General features: G+C 35.8%; 1 protein-coding gene across 2 annotated transcripts in view; it reads right to left on the bottom strand.

Annotated features, from left to right (window-relative positions):
* Positions 1–21515, bottom strand: part of LOC140790646 (ABC transporter D family member 1) — a 41948-nt gene that overhangs the window by 6942 nt on the left and 13491 nt on the right. For both annotated transcript variants that reach the window (XM_073140808.1, XM_073140810.1), the window contains exons 4-18: positions 20881–21105; positions 11799–11996; positions 11224–11678; positions 9592–9730; positions 9426–9504; positions 8405–8643; positions 7960–8264; positions 7764–7875; positions 7532–7690; positions 3888–3987; positions 3699–3807; positions 2819–2909; positions 876–1000; positions 623–772; positions 380–452 (exon numbers count right to left, since the gene is read on the bottom strand). In XM_073140808.1, coding sequence (XP_072996909.1) covers positions 380–452; positions 623–772; positions 876–1000; positions 2819–2909; positions 3699–3807; positions 3888–3987; positions 7532–7690; positions 7764–7875; positions 7960–8264; positions 8405–8643; positions 9426–9504; positions 9592–9730; positions 11224–11678; positions 11799–11996; positions 20881–21105 — 2559 coding nt within the window. The remainder of the gene's footprint in view (positions 1–379; positions 453–622; positions 773–875; positions 1001–2818; positions 2910–3698; positions 3808–3887; positions 3988–7531; positions 7691–7763; positions 7876–7959; positions 8265–8404; positions 8644–9425; positions 9505–9591; positions 9731–11223; positions 11679–11798; positions 11997–20880; positions 21106–21515) is intronic.

Raw genomic sequence — 21515 nt, 5'->3', positions numbered from 1 at the left:
TTAGAAGGCTATACACGCAAATAAGGAACTTTGGAGGGGTCTACAAAAAAAAACCATATATAAAAGAATGCACAAAAAAGAGTAAACAAATCAACCATTAAAACACCAGAAAGCAAAAGGTACATTAGAAGATGAAGTGAACAAGAAGAACAAATTCATAAAGTGGAAAAGGACAAAGTTATTCACACGTGAGTAAATTGTTAGAGTCAATAGGATTATTGAGCTATTATATTGTTTGCTCAAATTAGTGGAGCTTAATTGAATGAGTTCCACAAGTAAAATCAACATTCTATTCCATAAGATATAATAGTATATAAATTCCATTGACTATAAAAGGAGCTTGCTACATCTCGAATTTGATCTCCAAGGAAAAACTCACAGCTTTCTCCCGGGAGCCACCACCAAAGAAAGCGACAGATTCAGCATGTGTACGTAACCTCGAATGCATAAACCTAGTAGATTACAGTGCATAATTGATATTCAGTAACCTGAGTAAATAAATAATATATATGTATATATATGTGTATATATATATATATATATATATATATATATATATACATCTATTTTCTAGGAAACACATGGGAAAGAGACCTGCAGAACAGACAGAAGGCAATGATACCTAAAGATTCCTTCAAGCTCTTGTTCTTGACTTGCAAGATCACCAAAATCAGGAGAGACATTTCTTAGAAAACCCAAACCCAACAACATATATGCATAAAGTATAGCAACTCCTCTTCGTCCAGTCAAAAGTTTCATTCTCCATGTAAACCTGCAGAGTATCAACACCATCAACATATGCAAACAAAGATGATATATTGTCCAGAGCCCAAAGTACAGAGGCTAGGTGCTATATGAAACCAACGAAGACACACCAAAGAATATCAACAGACGGCTTCACCATTCCAGTGACCAGCCCAGCAAGATCAGTGGTCAACTTGTCCACATCATGTGTTAATCTTTGGTCTGCATCAATTCCTTTACCTGACATGTTGAATACCTGAAACAACAAAACTTCAACTGCTTTGTCCTCAACTATACCAACAATAATATTTGTTGAAAAGAAAACTAGCAAAAAAGTGTGCAGGTAAGCAAACCGAAACACATGGTTTGATATGAAATTTTCATAGAATAGTTGGTTTGATAATTTGAATGTGGTATCTGAAGATGGCCTACGAACTGAGTTCTAATGAGATGAAAAAGAAGAAATAGCATTTCAAGGTTCTACATGTTTGAGTTAAGGAAACCAGCAGGATCTGGAACCACATAAGAGATCCAGCTATAGGCCACCATGGGATGGAGAGCACAAGAATAAAGCCAAATATCTCTATGTTGACTCTTTCTAATTTTCTTCTCTTCATGCACTGTTAAACAAAGATCCACTTGTCAAGCAACACTAACTAGCCAACACATTTTTTTAGATTTTTCCATGCACGTGCACAGAGAGAGAGAGAGAGAGCTTCTTGTGAGCACTAATCATTATGCTCATGGAACTTCCATATGTAATTGACCCTTGAGTGTTTTATGACAACTAGACAAAAGGTCAACCCCATCTGCTATTCACTATAGGACACATTTAAAGTTCATAATGGACATTGCTCACTTTCTGTCTACTGCATGATAAAGATACGAAGAAAAATCTCCTCTCTAACTCCTATAAAAGAAGCCCTCATTCAAATCTTTCGCCTGTCATTTGTCCTACTTTACTATCATCACCCTACATTCTAAGCCATAAATCAACAGGCTAGCCAATTATCAATTAGCCTATTAAGATTTTATTTCAGGTTCTCTAACACTAAAATTTCACATGAACAGGGAATTACCAACATTAATTCCGTGAAGACATCAAAACCTCCAACTACAGAAAGTAAGAAAAGAGGGAGGGATGGATGAGAGAGAGAGAGAGAGAGAGAGAGAGAGAGAGAGAGAGAGATGGGCTATGTGAAATCAAGAAAAAGCTGAAAACAGGAGAGGAACAAAATTATGAGTGTTCTAGGTTAGTCTTAAGTTAAATAATTAAAGCCAATGGGCTTTTGGCCTGCCAAACCAAAATTTAAACCCATTTAACAAACAAGCTGAGAACCTCAAGTCCTCAACTCTCCCCTTCATTCCCCTTCCTCTCTGCTTCATTCTTCGGTTTTCTACTTTTCTCACATTTGGCACCATGTGCATGGTGGAGGTTGGATGGCTTACAAAGGATTGTGGACAAGTTATACATGACACATGCAAAGTCCTGTGGCTGTGAATATAAAGAAAGTCAATGTATATTAAGTGTAGTATGTGTCCTGAGGCTCTGGTGCCTAAGGATTGTCATGTTCTCCCAAAGGTGTTTTAATCCTTTTTTTTGTTAGGGGCTGCGGAGGGAAAGATAAGAGTGAAGTAGACCCCAAAAGTAGTATCTCGAGTAACCCTTAGAGAGTCCTGTGTGTCACTTATTGCATATTGTATGATACCCAATACAGCCGATACTCCTCATGTATCAAACAATACACCACATGCCCGAACAGCCCTAACACACCCCATCAATTAAACCCTTAATGTAGAGTAATATTAGTTTTAAACTAGAAACAAAATTCCATAAAGTCTTAGTTTCAATTTTCAAATGTTGCTTGTGCAACCTTCTTCTAAATAGCTTCATTTTGAGGTATTTTTCATATAGCACAATCAAAACTCAGAAGTGTATTCAAAAGTTCTCGTCTATTGACTTTTAATTGAAAAAAATAGTTTAGGTAGGTAAACTTTCTAAAGTGAAGAATAAAACACTGGATTTAAGTTAATGCTTTAAGCCTGTAAGTGTTTTAGTCAAAAAGAAGGGTACCTTGTAAAAAGCATTTCTTTTCAGATAATGTTGGAGTAGATGGTGAGTCAAACGAATTCTCCATCCAAGGGCAAGCTTAGCTGTGAGGTGCCTGTAAAGTGTAGACGAGAAAGGTTACTGAAGTCATGAGGTCATACTACTTGACATGATTTTCAATGGAAGGCAGGTTAAAGTTTGTATCACATCTCAAACTATAAATGCCAGTTCAAAATTAACTAGAAGCAATTGTCACTATAATATCCCTTTCCACATAATGAATAACCTAGATAATAGGAGATCAAAGAAAGGAAGTAAACAATTAAATAGATAAAATTGTATTCACAGTGCATCTACAGACGTATCTAAGCAACAATCCTTTGAGCCATTAGCTTTTGCATTTAGAATAAACGCAACATCTCTTTCTCTGCTAACATATTAGATCTTAGGATACCTTAATAAGATTCTATATTATCAACAAATCATATTAATGAAGACAACATCAAGTCTCACTTATGTTCCTAGTCCAACTGCACCTTCAAAATTAGTGAAGTTCCTATGCAACTTCTGGAGTCCTAAGATACAGAACTAGAATCTTTATAAACTATTGTGAGGTTGAGCACTTAAAACGTATGAAGAACACTAGTTTACTAGATGTTTACATAACTTCTCTGCGTATTTCTTTCCTCAAGAAGAGGAGGTGAGGAAGTGTGGTTACACCTTGGTGATATCAGAAGACATTCTTTTCAGTAGAGGACTAACTCAATTGTTACTCTGAAGATGCCATATAGATGACAGTACATTTTATCCTTCTTCTCCAACCCAAGGGACTGCTTCTAAGTAATCCGAGCAAGATAGCGGCATTGACAAGTCAAAGATCACCTACTTGGAAGGAAGTACATACCTTAGGGAGGGTGCCACAATAGCATTTGCAGCACTTTGAAGGATACTTATTCCAGTCAGTCGAATGAAAGCTGATTTATCCTGCTCCAAGACATACTTCACACTAGTGCCTGTAAGGGAGCATAAATTATATCAAATGAAGCAGTTCATTTGATGCCTTTCTTAAGAAGTCTTATAAAAATTAACCAACCATTCAAGGAGGCAATGCGATCTGAAATCCAGGTCCTAGAGAAAACAAGTAGAGCAACTGCAAACAATTGTGCTCCCTGCTTGTCAAGCAGTCTTGGAATCTGGAAATATAGATGAATATGAAACATAAGAATTGGATAAACTACTTGATCAATCAGACTATCACATTCTGATATCAGAGCATATCACTAGGTACTGCTACAAGTTGAATTTTAAAAAAGAAATTACTTAAATAGACAAATGTTGATATCTTAACACAAGTTGACCTATATCGTGCTAGTGAGTTACCAACACCGACATAGGTGGAGTATTTTGAATTTTGATACCCTCTCATGGGCACCCATGCTGACCAATGTCACTAAGTATTGAGTATATCTAACTTCAAAGCATGGATGGTCGTGCTGGTCAGCACGCCTCGTGCCGGCCGGCACCTCCCGTGTCAGTAGTGGCACGGCACTTAACACGGGGTGCGCCACTAGCACACCCCCGTGCTAACCCGTGCCGTCCGACACAACATGTGAAACCCTTTTTTTATTTAAAAAATTCTTATTTTTATTAATCATTATCAAATCAATTTAGTTCCTATTCATATTCAATATTCATATCATATCATATAATAAAAGAATTGCAAAATTTCTATTTGTATGAAGACTAATGTGAGACGTTACAACAAGCAATACTATCCGTGAATGAGTTTTCAAGATTATCGACAATATTTAGTGCAACATTCTTATGTTATTTTTCTATAGGTAAATGAAGTCTTTGATCCTTCTCGTTATATTACGTTCAACTAGATATTAGTTTTAATTATTGAACTCTTATCAATTAATATTATGTGTTTAATTATATTATGGAGAATTCAATCATATTATGGAGTGTTCAATCATTAATATTAGTTCTAATAAATATATATTCAATCATATTATGTGTTGGATAATATTTATACTTAACTGTTGCTTTATCTTTAATAAAATAGGTCATTAATAATCTAAAGATAAAATACTATGATGTAGGTTTTAATATATATATTTAAACTAAAAACCAAAGATTGACATACCAAAGACCCAGAAATATTTTTAAATATCCTAAAAATTTATTAAAAATATTATAAATGCGTGCCAGTGAAACGACCATTGTTGCTTTAAAGAGACCTAATTTGAGGCCTCTCTTATCCCTTTTATTACCCATTTAACTTTTATTGCTCAATCTATATAAATTATATTTTAAATTTTAAGAATCAAAGGAACATTTCGGTTTTCCCTAAGTTATTTGACTCAACTTTAAAAATCTGAAAAAAGGGGAAATCATGTTAGAATCCAATTGGTGTATGATTCACCATTTTATATAATAAATTGTATGTGTTACAATAATATCTAGTGCCAAAAGACTTTAACTTAACCCTTAAAACTGATTTTAAGGCTCTAAAAGGGTTTAAAATTTAAAGATTATGGTTTTTGATATTTGTCACATTAAGGCCATCTAGTGTGCTAGCAACATACTAGCTTGGTAAGGCACATGTTGCGATATGTGCCATGCCATGGTCAACACATCCTGTCCCTCTAATACGACAATCCTTGATTGCAACTCTGCAAATATCAGTGAGTGAAGTACAGAAAAAGTTCAAAATGGCATCCAACTAATTCCAGTATCAACCTAAAGAGGAAAAGTTCACTAAGTAATAAGAGAGTTGATACCTATTTAGTGGGCCCAAGGATAGGCCTATAGTCAGATTTAAGTGGAGCTGCCCTGATTATGGCCATCAACCCTTACTACTACTCAAAGTTGTATGTACTCCACCCCTTTTATTATGTCACCCAGTTATTTGTCTCTCCTATACAACTTCCCAAAAGGCTACGTGCACAACTCACTGAACTCCCTTCTCTCTGCCTCTTTATTTAACATGTACTATCCCTCTCTTTGGTGTACAAGTTTCCCTCCCTAGCTCTCCAATTCTATCCCACATCCTTCCTCTCTTTTTCTTTCTTCTCTACACTTCTCAACCACTAATACTTTCCAACAGCTGCTGTCAAATATTCCACTGCTGTCTGAAGGATCCTTGCAATGGATTGAGTCAATTTTGATGCCTGGAGTTGAAGATGGAGAAGTCGCTTCAAGGAATAAGAATTATATAAACCAATTAGGTTAGAACTAACCTTAAATCCTTTATCTCTGGCTAGTCTCCATAGATTCATTCCTAAACAATTACAGCACAATCCTTGGTAGATATTTTTACTCAATGATGGTCGTGCTAGTCGGCATGCCCCGTGCCGATGGTGGCATGGCACCTGGCACACTCTTGTGCTGAGCCGTGTGACTAGCACAGGTGAGTGCTGGACCGCATGGATTGTGTAAAATTCGAAACGAATTTTATTGATCCAGAACTAGGGGTGAAAACGGATCGGATACGGATCGGATAGTGCTCAACCTATATCCGGATCCATATTTTTAGTCCGGATACGGATTCGGATACGGATATTGGACGGATAGCAAAATTTAAAACTATATCCTAACTAAACGGATACAGATAATTTTCGGATAGAGGATCAGATCTTAAACGGATATTGATTGAATTTAAAATAATTATAATATTTTATTTATATATAATTAACACAAAATTATTAAGAGTTTTATGATAAATGATTTTTTTGTATGTCAAATTTATAAAATTAGAGAAATTAATCTCTATAAATAATATATAATGTATTATTAGTAATAATATTAATATTTACTATTTAAATAAGCAAACTAAAAACTGTAAATCATTTAAAAAAATATGCGGATAAACGGATATCCGTATCCGAATCCGAAAAATATATCCGATCCGTATCTGAATCTGTATCCAAATTTTTTTCAAAAATTCTATCCGTATCCGAATCGGATAGAAATTTTTTATCCGAATCCGATCCGAATCGGGTCAGATAGCGGGTCGGGTCGAAGTTAATCCGACCCGTTTTCACCCCTATCCAGAACATATCCATTAGAATGATAAACCTAAAATATCTATAGAGCTTTTTTTTATCATGTGAAACATATTATGTCATGTGGAGCCCAGTTTTTTAACTTATTTCTATTTCAGTCATATAATAGAGTATTCATTCATATTATGTGTTGAATAATATTTTTATTTGGCTATTGCTATATCTTTAATAAAATAGGTTGTCTGTAAAAATAATCTTAAAATAAAATAATGATGAAATTTTTTACTATATATATTCAAACCAAAAAGCAAAATTGGGCATGCCGAAGAACCAAAAACATCTTTAAATACACTAAAAGTTTTATTAAAAATATCTCAAAAGTGTGCCAATGCATGCCAGTGGCACGCAGGGGCATGCTGGTCGATTGGGGATCGACACGGTACGTGCCCTTAGCATGGCCATTGTTGCTTTTACTATTGATCAATAGTAAAATAATTGATCTATCAATTTATCAATAAAAAAAACTTTGTTTTCAAATCTCTTCCATTCTAGGAGTGAATTTTGGAATAAAATCTTAATTTGAAGTACCTACATACGTCTTATTGGTTTGTTCCAGGAATTGACAATTTGTAGACTAATGCTCACTAATTTTCCTTTAAATAACAGACTCCAGGCAGGTTTGCATAAATTAGCCTCCTAGTAAATTGATCCAAACATAAGAGCTTACCAGCACTTTGAACATTGAAGCTGCTCTGAGAGGTAATGCTCTTGGAGAGCATTGTAGTTGTGGGACTGGGGGCTGTGGAGCTTCACGCTCTATTTTAGGAGATGATGCTATCACCTTTGTCGAATAAGAATGCTCCTTGGATTTTAATAATGTATTTCTCTGCAAAATAAAGCCTGTAAAATCTTCTATGAAGAATCTAGTATATGAGGAGATAAATATACAAATTGCAGACCTTTGTACTGGTAATAAAAGCTCTTTGAACAGTTAACGCGTCACTTCCACGATCAGTTTCAGATGATTTCAACAAATCATATGTTGCTTCAGTAAGAAAAGATGAGCCATCCCTACATTATCAAGACAATATAAGTTCAAAAAGTCAGAAGCTTTGAGAAGAATAAAATTAAATCAAACAGTTCATGGACTACAACCTCTTATACTGAACACTCCACCTTCCCTCGCCATCCAAGGACAAAACTATGTCATGAAATGCAACCAATGCTGGGCGATGGGATATTGTAATGCACGATGTACCCATTGCTTGAACCTTAGCACAGAAACGCTCTTCCATATCTGTTGTGACAGCACTGGTACACTCATCTAGAATAGCAAACTTTGGCCTATGATAGAACAACCTGGCCATCCCTAGTCTTTGTTGCTCACCAAGAGAGAGCTCGTCACCCCAGTTAATTTCCTTTTCAAGAGGATAACGTTCCAGCAAGTAGTCAAGATCAACCTGAAAAATGAACAGTTTAGATATATGGAACTATCCACTTGTTGAAAAAGAGGGAAGAAGAAATAAACTTCAATAATAGAAGAGGAAGCAATATTTAGGACAGGAGTTAGAAGAAACATTAATGAGTACGCGAATTTTACATTTCTCAATAGCTCAACCATCCCATTATATGTAAGTGGTTCAGTCTCTTGATCTGCTGTAAGAGGATAGATGAGTTGGTCTCGAAGTGTTCCAACAGCTGTATATGGTCGCTGGGGGACATAGAATATCTCCTTATTAAGATCAGAGCCAACCCCAGGTTTGACAATGTGACCAGATACCAGTGGCCACAGTCCTCCAAGGACTCTAAAAAGGGAGCTTTTCCCACTTCCATTTGGACCTGAACAAAGTATGAACAGAAATCATTTTCCAACTATGAAACTACACATGTACTTAGCAGATAAAAATCAAGACAAAATACCATCATCTGGCATGGTTAACACTTAACAATAATATAAGTATACCACCCTTATGATCCAAGCAATACACCAAAATGACAGAATGAGCTCTGCAAAGGTACACAGTGAAATGTTTGACAGGAAACTTAAATTTCAAAGATGGCACTGTGGAGCTATAAGATCTATAAGACAGTTCATTGATTTGCAGAGGAACAAATATCAAACATTTAACGCCGAGGCTTCCTACAGTATATCCTCTAAATGTTGACCTCACAGTAGAGCCATGATTATCTAAGCAATAAATGTGGGACAAGATGCCAAAAAAATAACAGTATTAATTTTCATTGTAGCAATCACTTTACTAGTAGTGAAATTCTTGAGAAGACCAACTTGTTCAAATTATGTAACTGGGTTTTTAACTTTTTATTTATATACTTCATAAAACAGAGTAAATCTAGAGGTATCTTACTGTGGCACTGCTTGAATCTAAGCAAACTCATCCTTCAGAGATAGCTGGATAAGCGTGGCCACTGGAAACTCACCTCTCAAAAACAATACCAGGTAATTAACTAATGCTTTCTAAAGGTTGCTCAACATTACAAAAATCCTCCAACTGATTAGGAACTTGGGCTTCAATCTAATATTGAATTCAACAGCTTTGAATCCGTTAGTTAAATGCTAGACAAAGTATCAAAATAAAGAAAAGAAAGGTTAAAATAATTACCAGTAATCAAAAGATTAGAACCCGATTCTACTCGGAGACTCAAATCATCCACTAGGACATTTCCGGTTGGTGTAACTACCTGGAAGAATTTAGTATCAGACTAAGAAAGACAAAGATCAAACAAGAAATAGAAAGAAATAATTGCATCCCTGCTAGTACAACATACCTTGACACCTGCGAACTCTATATAACTTGCTTCGCTTATATAATTTCTACTAGCATTCCTTTTAAGTGACAAATTGTCATGGCCAGAAGATAAGTCTCGTGAGACAGCCAGCAACTCATGAATGCGGTCCGCATAACCACTGTAAAATACAATATCTCCAAATAATGAGCATAATAATGTGGAAAATCAGTAGAATAATACATATCTAAGCAATACAAATAAAAACGATGCAAACCAAACATCACCTTAGCAACCATGCCAAGTAAAATGAAGAAACACAACAGTACTTTATATACTTCAGAGACTGACAATTAGCTCACTGATTCCATAGCAAGCTAGAAAGCAGAGATACGTCCACACTCATACCATGTTAAAATGAAAGTATGAGGAGAGAGAGATATGGGGAGAAAGAAAAAGAGGAAGAAAACCTGAGATAAGGATTTTGCTAGCCAGTACAAAAAAAATTGAATTGTTTGAACTTCCAAATTGTTCGAGTTATCTTTTTGTTGCTCTTGCTAAATCAAACACATGGGTTTGCATCTGACCAAAAAAAAGAAGGCTATCCAATTTGCCCCTACTCAAATATCAGATTCTTCTTGCTTTGTGAAAACAGCATGTTAATTCAGCATGCAAGAAAACCAAAAAATATATCGAATGCAAGCATTCACTCTACTGACACGGAGGCCAATCATCTTTCCCTCAACAATCACAAATTTTTTAGATCATGAACTGTAAAACTGAGCTTCAACATGTAAAAGAATACAAGCTGAAATCCATTTGTCTTCTGATTAAACTCCAGCAAACTTTCATCCTAAAATATTCTCAACTACAAAAATTTTGCCATAACCACATAAAATAATTAAGAACTATTTCCTTTCATTCCTACAATTTTACAAAAAAAAAAACTGCATAAATTTCTTACTAGGCACAATTATACCAGAAATTAATTTATATTAAATATATCTACAAATTTATGCATCTCCATTCAATGTACTACAATTACTCAAGTTGTAACTTCAGCTCTAAATGAAAATATAAGTAATATCCAATCATTCCCACTGTAATCAGATGAAATATAGAGCAGGAGATAAACAAACTTTATGATAATCTAGATGCTCCAAGATGAAAGCCTAAGTGGCCAACTGGAAGTAAATGCAAAGAATATATTTATAAGGCAAGCTGCATTAAGTACTCAATTTCCAAGTGAAAAAATCCTCATGGCCTTTGTGCAAGCTGCTTATCTAGATAATATACTACAACTCTATAATACTAATAACTGAGAAAGAAATAAGAGATATATACTCTACTGGATTACATATGATAACATGCATAATATGGCTTTCAATTCAGAAGGGATGAGACTTCACGACATGAACAATATCAATAATATAAGACACAATTGTGCATCAGGTAACCAAGACAAGAGTTGGGTAATGTTATGTATCAAAATTCTGTGTGCAATGAACAGATACTACATGCTGATATGTGAGATTTTACAATCTTGGTCATGAATTCAGGCATATACAAATAACATGTTACAGTCGAAGGAATCTGATATATATTCTCAATATTTTACTAACATGCAAAAATAGTGGCATAACTTCTCCAGTTCATAATGGATCAAGCAATAACCTGAGACGATTCAACCGTCGCGAACTGATAGAAAGAGTCCCAAGGGATTGAAATAGTGATATTATGACACTTGTATGATAACGAAGATTACTCAACATTTCTGCTCTTCCTAAGGTCGAAGAATCAGGTCTAAGATTGCCAGCAAAAAAGGGCTCAATTATCAGGACAACCCCTACTGTTGCACCAAGATACTTCACGAGAAAATCTTGAATCATTCCAAACCACCAATGCTCATGAAGAACAAGATTTAAATGTCTAATAAGAGATCTGAATTGCTGCTGTATATGAGAGGCTTCTCTCTTCTCACCACCATAAAATGCCACACTTTCGGCATGAGTTCTTAACCGTGTGTGGAGCTGTCGATAATCCCCCTCAAGTTGCTGTTCTTTCGACATCAGTTTCCCAAAAGCAGGAGAGAAGTTTCTAATTGTAGCCCCTGCTCCTATTACATATGCCTGAGAACAATAACTTACTAATGAGTATCTTTGTATCAATGGTATCATACAGAAAAATCAAGAACATCCAGAACTTATATTAAGAATAAAAGTATCTTTCCTTTGAGAGGTACACTTTACCAGTATCCAGAGCACATATTTTGGACTTGCATAAGAACAAAGACGCCAAGTGTATATCAGGCCATCAGCAACTGCAGTAAGATCATCCTGTATAAGTTCACTTAGTTCTGAGCTAAATTTCGGTATATCGCTAGCAATCCGTTGCTCTGGGTTGGTGATTCGGTCATCAACATGTGATATTTTGTAGTACACCATATTCTGCACAGAAGAATATGCAATAGAAAATGTTTTGCACATTGCCAAACTATGCAATAGAAAATGCAATCTTAAGTTGAAGTTACTTAACTCAACTCCAAGAATAAGAAGTCAAATGCAATAGTTTTACAAGAAAACCTATGGAACAATTGATAATTATATTCATTTACTTGGTGACAAGAGTATTACGTCCTTTTAAGGGTCAAATGGAAACTGCCGCCAACATGATAAAATAGAACCTATAACATCCTAATGGAGACATTCAAACAGATATCTGGCAGCAACAACTAGGTCTCAAGCTGCCCAAGTGTCTACCGATGTGCCGATTGAGAAACATCACGGACTTCATTACCATTAGGATCAGCCAATAGGGATTGCTGAAGACAAGCCGATCTTATATAACAAGCCCCCCAATGTACCATCACAAGAGCTAGTTCCTGATTGAGCATTTATCCTTTATAATTAGGATTCCCAATTGTTTCCTAGTTGAACAATGAACACTTAAAGCTTCCCCTAGAGTGATAGACTCTTTATTTGGAGGCTAAGTCCAAGGAAAGTTAATATTTAAGTTCTGAACCAGTTCTAAATCCACATCTGCCTAAACCAGGGCCTCAAGTAGTCTGTGAAGGCTCTGGAGCAATAAAGGCCAGAAGACAAAACAGTAGAAAATTCAGATCTGAAAAATAAAGGTTGATTATAATTTATAACTTTCTTCCATCTCCCACCTACATCCAGGTGGGTAATTCTTCTCTCCTTCCATGCCCAGGTAAAATTAATCTTCCCTTCCCCACAAATTGATCTTCTCTTCTTTTCTCCTTTCCCCAATGAACTCCCACAACTTCGGTGAGTATCTTTTCTTCCATCTCTACACAAATTAATCTTCCCTTCCCCACGGGGCGTGCCGGTCGGCACTTGCCAGGCCGACGACGTACCGACATGTGGCATGAGGGTGCCGCACGGCACCGCTCCTAATGCATCGCCACTCACCATTGACCTCGTTGCCGATCGCCGATCGTCACCCGCCCCCCGCTAATCGCTTCGTGCCCTAGCCATCGAGAGATCGAGTGATCGAGAGAGAGAGAAAGAGAGAGAGAGAGATATCCGGATCCAAACCCGCAACTTAAGTTTTTAACCCTCCCGATCTCTCTCTCTCTCTCTCTCTCTCTCAATCTCTCTTCTCTCTCGATAGCTAGGGCATGAAGCGATCGGCGAGCGATGGCAACGGCGACTACAATGGCAAAGGTGAGTATCCTTTACCTCTTTCTCTCATTCTATTACGGCACGTGCCATGCCGTGCTGTGCCAGCCGGTGGTCGGCACGGTCCGTGCCTGTGGCACGACCATCGTTGAGTAAAAGCATATCTGATGTGGGCATCATCTTCAATTTGACCAAAATAGAATTACTCGAGTCCAATTTTGGTCTAATTGTTGATTTTTAATTCAAATAATCAATTGAATTAGTCAATTGACAAATATGGTAGCCTATATGCGGGGGATGTCCGTATTGAGTTATTACCTAAATTGGGTTAGTCAATTTAGGTAAGGTTTAATCAGTTAGGATCCTATTAGGAAATGAATTCCTATTAGAATCTCAATTGATAGTTATGGTAAGCTTATATGTGGAGGATGTCCACATTGATTTATTACCTAAATTGGATCAATCAATTTAGGTAAGAAAATCAATTAGAGTCCTATTAGGAAATAAGTTTCTATTAGAATCAGCTAGAATTAAGGTTGTTAACCTATTTAAGGGTTATTGCATGAGAAACAAGGACAAGTTGGAATAAGATTTATTTGAGATCTCTCACTTTTCTCCCATATGGTCTTCTTCTTCTCTCTCTCTTTCTTTCTCTCCCTTTCTCCTACTCTGTCTTAAGATTCTTCTCTAATCTCTTCCACTTTCTCTCTAAATCTCTCTTCTTCTTCAACCTCTACTTTTTTGTTGGTTATTGCTGCTGTCCAAAAGATTCCAGTAGTGAAAGAGAATCTTTGGGTGCCCGGACGTGAAGAGGAGGACTTGGTTTCAAAGTAAAGCACTACTATTCCATTTATTAGTAAACCTAAACTCTAAAGTCTTTCCTTACACCATATTTTAGGCCTTTCTACTATCAATGTACCTATTTGAGAGTTGAGGAAGCTACTGCCTTATCTGAGTGGTTTTCTCTCCTTCTATCTAGTAGTGATCCTTTTAATCAATTAACTTCTTATCAGTTATTGCTTACTATATTTTACTTTAGTTACTTGTTGAGTCGATTGTTCTCCAAAACATTGCATTCATACTAGATTTGCATCAATATCATATTTTGATTTTATTCATTCTAATACTAGGAACCTACATCTTTACCTTCTACATGTGGACATTTGTATTATGTGAGTTTCATTGATGACTTCTTTAAATTATACTTTAGTTTATCTCATTAGTCATCGATCTGAGATTCCCCAAATTTATCAAATTTTCACTTTTATGATTCACAATCAATTTCACAAATACATTAAGGTTTATAGGTTTGACTGTGCTCGAGAGTACACTTATGCTTCTATGTGTTCCATTTCTCACTCTCATGACAATTTCTTTTCAACATTCTTGTCCCTACACTCATAAGCAAAATACTGTAGTAGAACGAAAACATCATCTTATTTTAGAGATTAATCATGCTCTTATTCTCAGTTCCTGTCCTTTATTCCTTTTATGAAAATGCTTTCTTGACTCCTGTTAATCTTATCAATCTCATGTTTTCTCCTCTCCTACAAAATCGCTCTCCTCATAAGGTTATTTTCTCTGATAAACTAGATTATAGTAATCTTCATGTCTTTGGATGTACTTTCTTTATTCTGATTCCTGATCATGAGTATAACAAGCTGTCAACTTGATATGTGAGATTTGTTATTTTTGGGTATAGTTTTATACATAAAGGCTATCAATGCTATTATCCTTTTGACTTATCGAATGTGGATTGCTCATCATATCTCTTTTCTAAAGGATATTCCTTTATAACTCTCATGACTCTCAGGATCTCACTTTTCTTGAGCCTCTATATTTGGCATCTTCTTCTCAACCTCCTATTGAGACTATGCCTACTTCATATTCTCTTAAGAAGCCTCTTATTGAATGTCCTAGTGATCCTCTCCTTTGTCATCTCATTACTCAAGTGTACTCTCGACGAGTTTGTTACGCACTCGATTCGTAGCAATCTTTGGACTAGTTCTAGGGAAACCTTGCAAGGGCCGAAAGATCTAGACGTTGGAACCTCTTAAAATTTGAATATGTTGTCGCTCTAGAAGAGAGCTTTCTAAAAAATCTAAGATCACAAGGTTTGGCTAGTTAGATATTGAGATATCGACCGTCCGAACCCCTATTCCAACGATCGAAATCTCCACCACTGGCTACCGTCACTTTCTCGTCCTTTCCAACTTTCAACCACTTTTTTATGGTGAATCAAACTGATAGTTAGCTGTGTACCACATACCAATAGTTTTGATTCTACGGTGGTGGATTTGGAAGTGGGTAGCCGATGGTTGTGGTGGTTTGGCTAAATTGAGTAGTGGTTCGACTAAATTGAGCGATGGTGGTGATGCGATAGAGGATGAGGTAGTGTAGCGGGTCAGTATAAAGATCGATAGGAGGACCGTCTCCTAGGGGGCAGGAGGCGCTAGTCGAACAATAAGGTAAGAAAGGCGACCAAGGTGGTTGGCCAAGTTTGGCTAAAGGTAAGAGGAGGAGAGGAAGACAGAAAGAAGAAGACTTGATAAATCTCAATAATCGACTTGGGTGCACACCACAGCTATTTATTGGTGGCTACCCTGACTTGGTCGACCAACATGGTTCCAACTTAGTCTCAACTCAATTGAACACAAGTCTAAATATATTACAATAATCTAGAGTCTTATTTGAAATACGAAAGAAATAGCTAAATCGGACTAGAAAGCAATAAAATAAATTGCAGGGTCTAATCTAAAATACCCTAAGGAACCTCTTGGGCACCGAACCCAATGCCCCCACACCGCTATTGGGCTCATCCAAGGTGAACTGGTAAAGAGTTATTCCTATACCTCTTTCATCTGCGTCTCCTATTGTTTCATCTTCTGTGCCACTATTTGCATTCTCTCCTCCAGTTGCTACTATCTTTGATCTCAGCATGTGCATCGTCCTCCTCAAAGATATGGATTTAATGATGTTGCATACCATTCTTCTATATTTCACACCTTTCTAACAACTCTACATGCAAATCATGAGCCTAGTTCTTATTAGGAGGTTGTAGTTCATCCTAAGTGGCAGCATACTACAAATGAGGAGTTTTAGGCTTTTGCATGCACTCAGACATGAGATGTTCCTCTACCAAGTGGCATTGAACCTCTTAGTTGTAATTGGGTTTACAAAATCAAGAAATGGCTTGATGAATCTATTAAGCAATACAAAGCTCACCTTATTATTAAAGGTTTCACTGAGTATAGCATTGATTATGAGGAGACATTTTCCCTTATGAATCAAATGAATATTGGCATGTCAACTCCCAAGTCCATTGCTTTTTATTGTGACAACATGAATATTATATTGATTGCAAGCATTTCTATATTCCATGAGAAAACAAAACACATTGAGGTGAACTATCATTTTGTTCGACATTAGTTTCTAGCTAGCACTATTAGTCTTCCTTATATATCTGTGGAGTTGATAGCTTATTTCTTCACTAAGTCACATCCTACTCCACGTTTTAAATATATAGTTGGGAAACTCCTTGTGTTTGATCCACCTTAAGTTTAAACAGGGGCGTTAATGTATATATACTCTTAAATTGTACCTGAGGTGAACACGGGTCAAAATAACTCCAAACCGACTCACTACCCAACCCGATCCGAATCGGATTCAGGTCGAAAAATCCTACCTGACCTGGATACAGATATTGGATATCCGTTTACCACATAATTTATAAATTATATACTTAATGTTGTATACCCTACCTACTAAAAATCCTACTCATTTACCAATTACCCCTCTTCTCTTCATCTCATTACTCTCTATTCCTAGCCCTAGCCGTCGTCGAAATCCCAACATCCTTATGGCCTTACCTTCTTCTTCTAGTCCCGAAATGAAATCGAGACATTCTCTTCTCTTCTCTCCTCTCTCTCTCTCTACTAGACCTCCATCGTGTTTCTTGATGCCTCGATCTATTTGATCCTTCTCTTTCTAATCTAGAGTTTCCTACTAATCTCCTCTCTTTGGGTTGGGCGTCCATAGCCTCTTGAAGAAAACAATACAGCAGTAAGCATGTCTTCTGTTTTAGTTTTTCTTTTAATGTCTATTTACATGAATTCATTAACTTCAGATTTTTCTACCCTCTGTACACCACGAATTGAGTACACCAATTTCAGTTTTTAGATGGATATTGAATATTTATCTTCTGCACAAGGTTGGATGGAATTCATAGGTCTTGTTGTTAATTTGGCTGAACAATTATATTTTCTTTGTTAACCAGTCATCTTGCTCAAACTAGTTTCTGAAGTTGCTTGGGGAGTATCTGCCATGATTTTGTAAACATAACCCATTTCTCTAGAATTGCTGACAGGGAAAATAGCTTAATTTATGAAGTTATCTTATTCTATCAGAGTATGGGAGTATGCAAAATTAAGACCTTAAATGCACCTTATAGAAAACAAGTCAGCTTATTGTATTGCCTCTTTGTCAGGTTCACTGTGAGTTCCTCCCCATCTGAGACAGCTGTTGTCTCCAAAGATGAAATCCGGGAACAAAAGAAGAAAGGAGAGAAAACTGTTATTGAGTTATGATCCTATCTTCATTCAGAGGCACTATTAGGTCTGAGATGCTATCATAAACACCATGACAAGTGAAACATTATGCATCTCACTGAAATCAAATCTGTGATTCTTTTGAACATGCCTTGGTTTCCTCTCTCTCTAATATATATATATGAAACATATTAGTTTAATATGCTTTGGTTTCGATCCGTATTCGATCTTTATTCATATCCGTTTAAGATCCAATTCTTATCTGATTTATATCCATTGTTAGGATATGGTTTTAAGTTTTGTTATCCGTCCAATATTCGTATCCGAATTTGTATCTGGACAAAAGATATGGATACGGATATGGTTTGAGTACTCTCTAATATGTATCCAATCTTAGACAGCTGTTGTCCTCTCATTACTATATATAATGTATTTAGAGTAACAATTTTTGTGCAGGCAAGTCGGACCAATGGCACTACCAGCTCTAGGGTGTGTGTTAACTAGCATGCAGACCCGACATTTTTGATTCCATATTGTGCTTCAATGTCTTATGAGAAAAATACTTTGCATCAACAATGGCTGTGGCAATCGCACGTGCCATGTCGTGCCACCATCGACACGACATGGAGCATGCTAAACGGCATGCCTCAACACACATCTGCGTGCCACTGACACGCATTTATAATATTTTTAATAAAAATTTAGAATATTTAGAGATGTTTTTGGGTGCATGTCAATCTTTAGTTTTTTATTTAAATATATGTATTAAAACCTACACTTTAATAGTTTATCTTTTAATTATTTTTATAAATGACCTATTTTATTAAAGATAAAGCAACAATTAAATATAAATATTATCCAACACATAATATGATTAAATAGATTCATTAAAACTAATATTAATGATCCATAATATGATTGAATACTCAATAATATAATTGAACACATAATAATATTCAATACATAATATTAATTGATAATAGTTTAATAATTAAAACTAATATCTAATTGAAAATAGAATGACAAGGAGGATCAAAGACTTCATTTGCCGACACAAAAATAAAACGAGAATGATGCATTAAATACTTTAGATAATCTTTAATAGTCATCCACTGATAGTATTGCTCGTTGTAACGTCTCACATAGTCTTCATATAAATAGAAATTTTACAATTCTCTTATGATATGATATGGATATTAAACATATACGGGAACGACCGGCATAGGCACACCGTAAGCATATACAGATTATGGATATAAAATATAATAAGGGTGTTATAGCTCTGGTGGGTGTGATTGATATGATGGTAATGATGATGAACTCATACCATCACATGAGCGCACTTCTCCTGATGTCCTGCTACCTATAAACTCAAGCATTTCTCTCATCTAGCTATAATTATGTTGAGCTTGAGACAATCCCTTTCCTTTCCTCTGTCACTCATAAATTATGACTTGTGGTTGTCTAGATCTAACCCCATAGCTTTGATCTTAATTAGATGATAATTGATAGAAATAGAAAAAATTAAAAGAAAAAGACTCCACATTAGCATAATGACCTATATGCAACCGTGCCGGACCGACACGAGTCAACGTGGCATGCATGCCGGTTGACATGGCACGAGGGTGTGCCACTGGCACACCCCGTGCCAAGTGTCGTGCCACTATCGGCACAACCATCCTTACTTTGCATCACTCTTGCAAGATGAATCAAAGCCTCCAGATAGGAATCAATAGAAGATTCACTTAAATTGGTATACTCTACCGAGTAAGTAAATAATTGTAATCACTCGGGAAAAAAGGGGCAATACATGAGGAACTGTCTAGGGCATGGTATATATTGTTGGTATCTATCAACTTAAGACTTTTAGCCCCCGTTCACTTGTGAAATAGGAATAGCCTTCTTATAGAATAAACCTCCTTATTCTGATATAGTAACTAAACAATAATTTAGCTTCTTTTGATATATTAATTCATCATTTTCGTCTTCTTATTCCTTACAACCTTTTTAAATCAATTTAATAATAGCTGAAAATTACTATTTTGCTCCTAGATTAGACAACACCTGATTACTACTACTTTGCATCCAATCAAGGGTATTTTAGTTATTTGGTTTAAATGTCATCAATTCCTAATATAAATTCACTATTCTTTATTATTTTAATATTAATTTTATGTCACATCAAATATAATTATTACTCTTTATATTAGTATTCAACTAAACAATAGAATAGCTTATACCAGTATTAGCTCTCTTCTTTGAGTATTAAAAATTAGAATACTTATTTTAGAATTGGCCTTATTCCACAAGTGAACGAAGCCTTAGATAATTGGTCATCTAACACAATAAAAAACAAACTAAAATCAAAATCCTAGAGTCTTGAGTCCCAATCTAGTTTGAGCCTACTTAGACCAATTGAACTATAGTCTTGAATCCCAAGACCAACACATATTGGTGCATATAATTATTGGAGCATTATTATAAAACTTTCTAGCAAAAATCCCTAGCTATTTACAAGTAATAGGTTCCCATATAGGCTTCAATTTCTTTCTTCCATATCTTTTTCTTATATTATATCTAATTAAGGACTTTTGTATTTTCTATTGCGACTACATACATGTTGCATACACACCGACCTATCACAAATGTTATTTTCTATTATGACCACATACATGTTGCATACACATCTGCGACTACATACATGTTGCATACATGTTGCATACACACCGACCTATCACAAATGTTATTTTCTATTATGACCACATACATGTTGCATACACATCGATCTACTACAAATGTGCCTCCTAAGCACTTGTTTATAACATTTGCTATATATTTATCCCTTGATCACCCACATGCCACAGTCACCTTTCCAAATTACGGTTGATAATGTTATGCCAATTATGAGGATGATCTTAGTTTTGCAGAATTTCAACATACAGGTCATACAATGAGGATCCATTCTTCGCTGTTCATCTTTGTCATGTAAAATTACTTCAATACAAATGTATAGGTCATACAATTTTCTATCATGAAACTTTTGAAGTCTCTCAATAAAATCAGAGAAGTGAGTACCTAATAGACAGAAAAACAAGAGTAACCCAACAACCACAATAAGAAAAAAAAACTACTGCTGGGTTTACCTCAAAATAATCAGAATGTATGAGATCCGTCAAAATTTTCTTGAAACGCAACCCTAAGGATCCTGTTAAATATTTTGAGGTGGAATATATTGTAGACTGAAGAAAGCACAAGAGTAGATTTTCCACAATCAGACGAATAAAGTTTGGTACTCGTCGAAGAAAAGCAGCTCGAAACAAGAATCCCTGAACTCTTGCTAATCTGATGCTCAAGGTAGTACGCAGCACCTACAACAGGTTAGATATTTCACATTATTATTCTAACTTTCTTTCAGGGAGTCACTACATCAAATTGATAAAGGAACATAATAGCATATATTGCAGAAAAGGAGTAAAAATGCAGAAATTGAATGTTGAAACAATTCAGAAGAATATTAATAAGAAAAGGAAGACAAAGTGTCATCCTTAAATTGTAAGGTTTTAGGCAAGATCCTTAGGTACCCTTCATGAACCACTACATCAGCATACAAATACTGGTATTTCTTCAGCTCTTCAGCAACAGCAGCTCAATATTTCTTGCACCCAAAGTGGTGTACTAAATAGTGAGGCCTACAAATATCCATAAGTTTAAAAAGTTTGTAGCTTCAACTAAGGACATGACAAATGAAAAACCAGAATATTGTGTTTAGAAAACCCTA

This window comes from Typha latifolia, chromosome 6, assembly GCF_019914945.1.
Source record: "Typha latifolia isolate L0001 chromosome 6, TyphaL0001v2, whole genome shotgun sequence".
NCBI classification, from domain to species: domain Eukaryota; kingdom Viridiplantae; phylum Streptophyta; class Magnoliopsida; order Poales; family Typhaceae; genus Typha; species Typha latifolia.
Note: the sequence above shows the minus strand (reverse complement) of the source record. Positions and strands in the feature narration are given on the sequence as shown.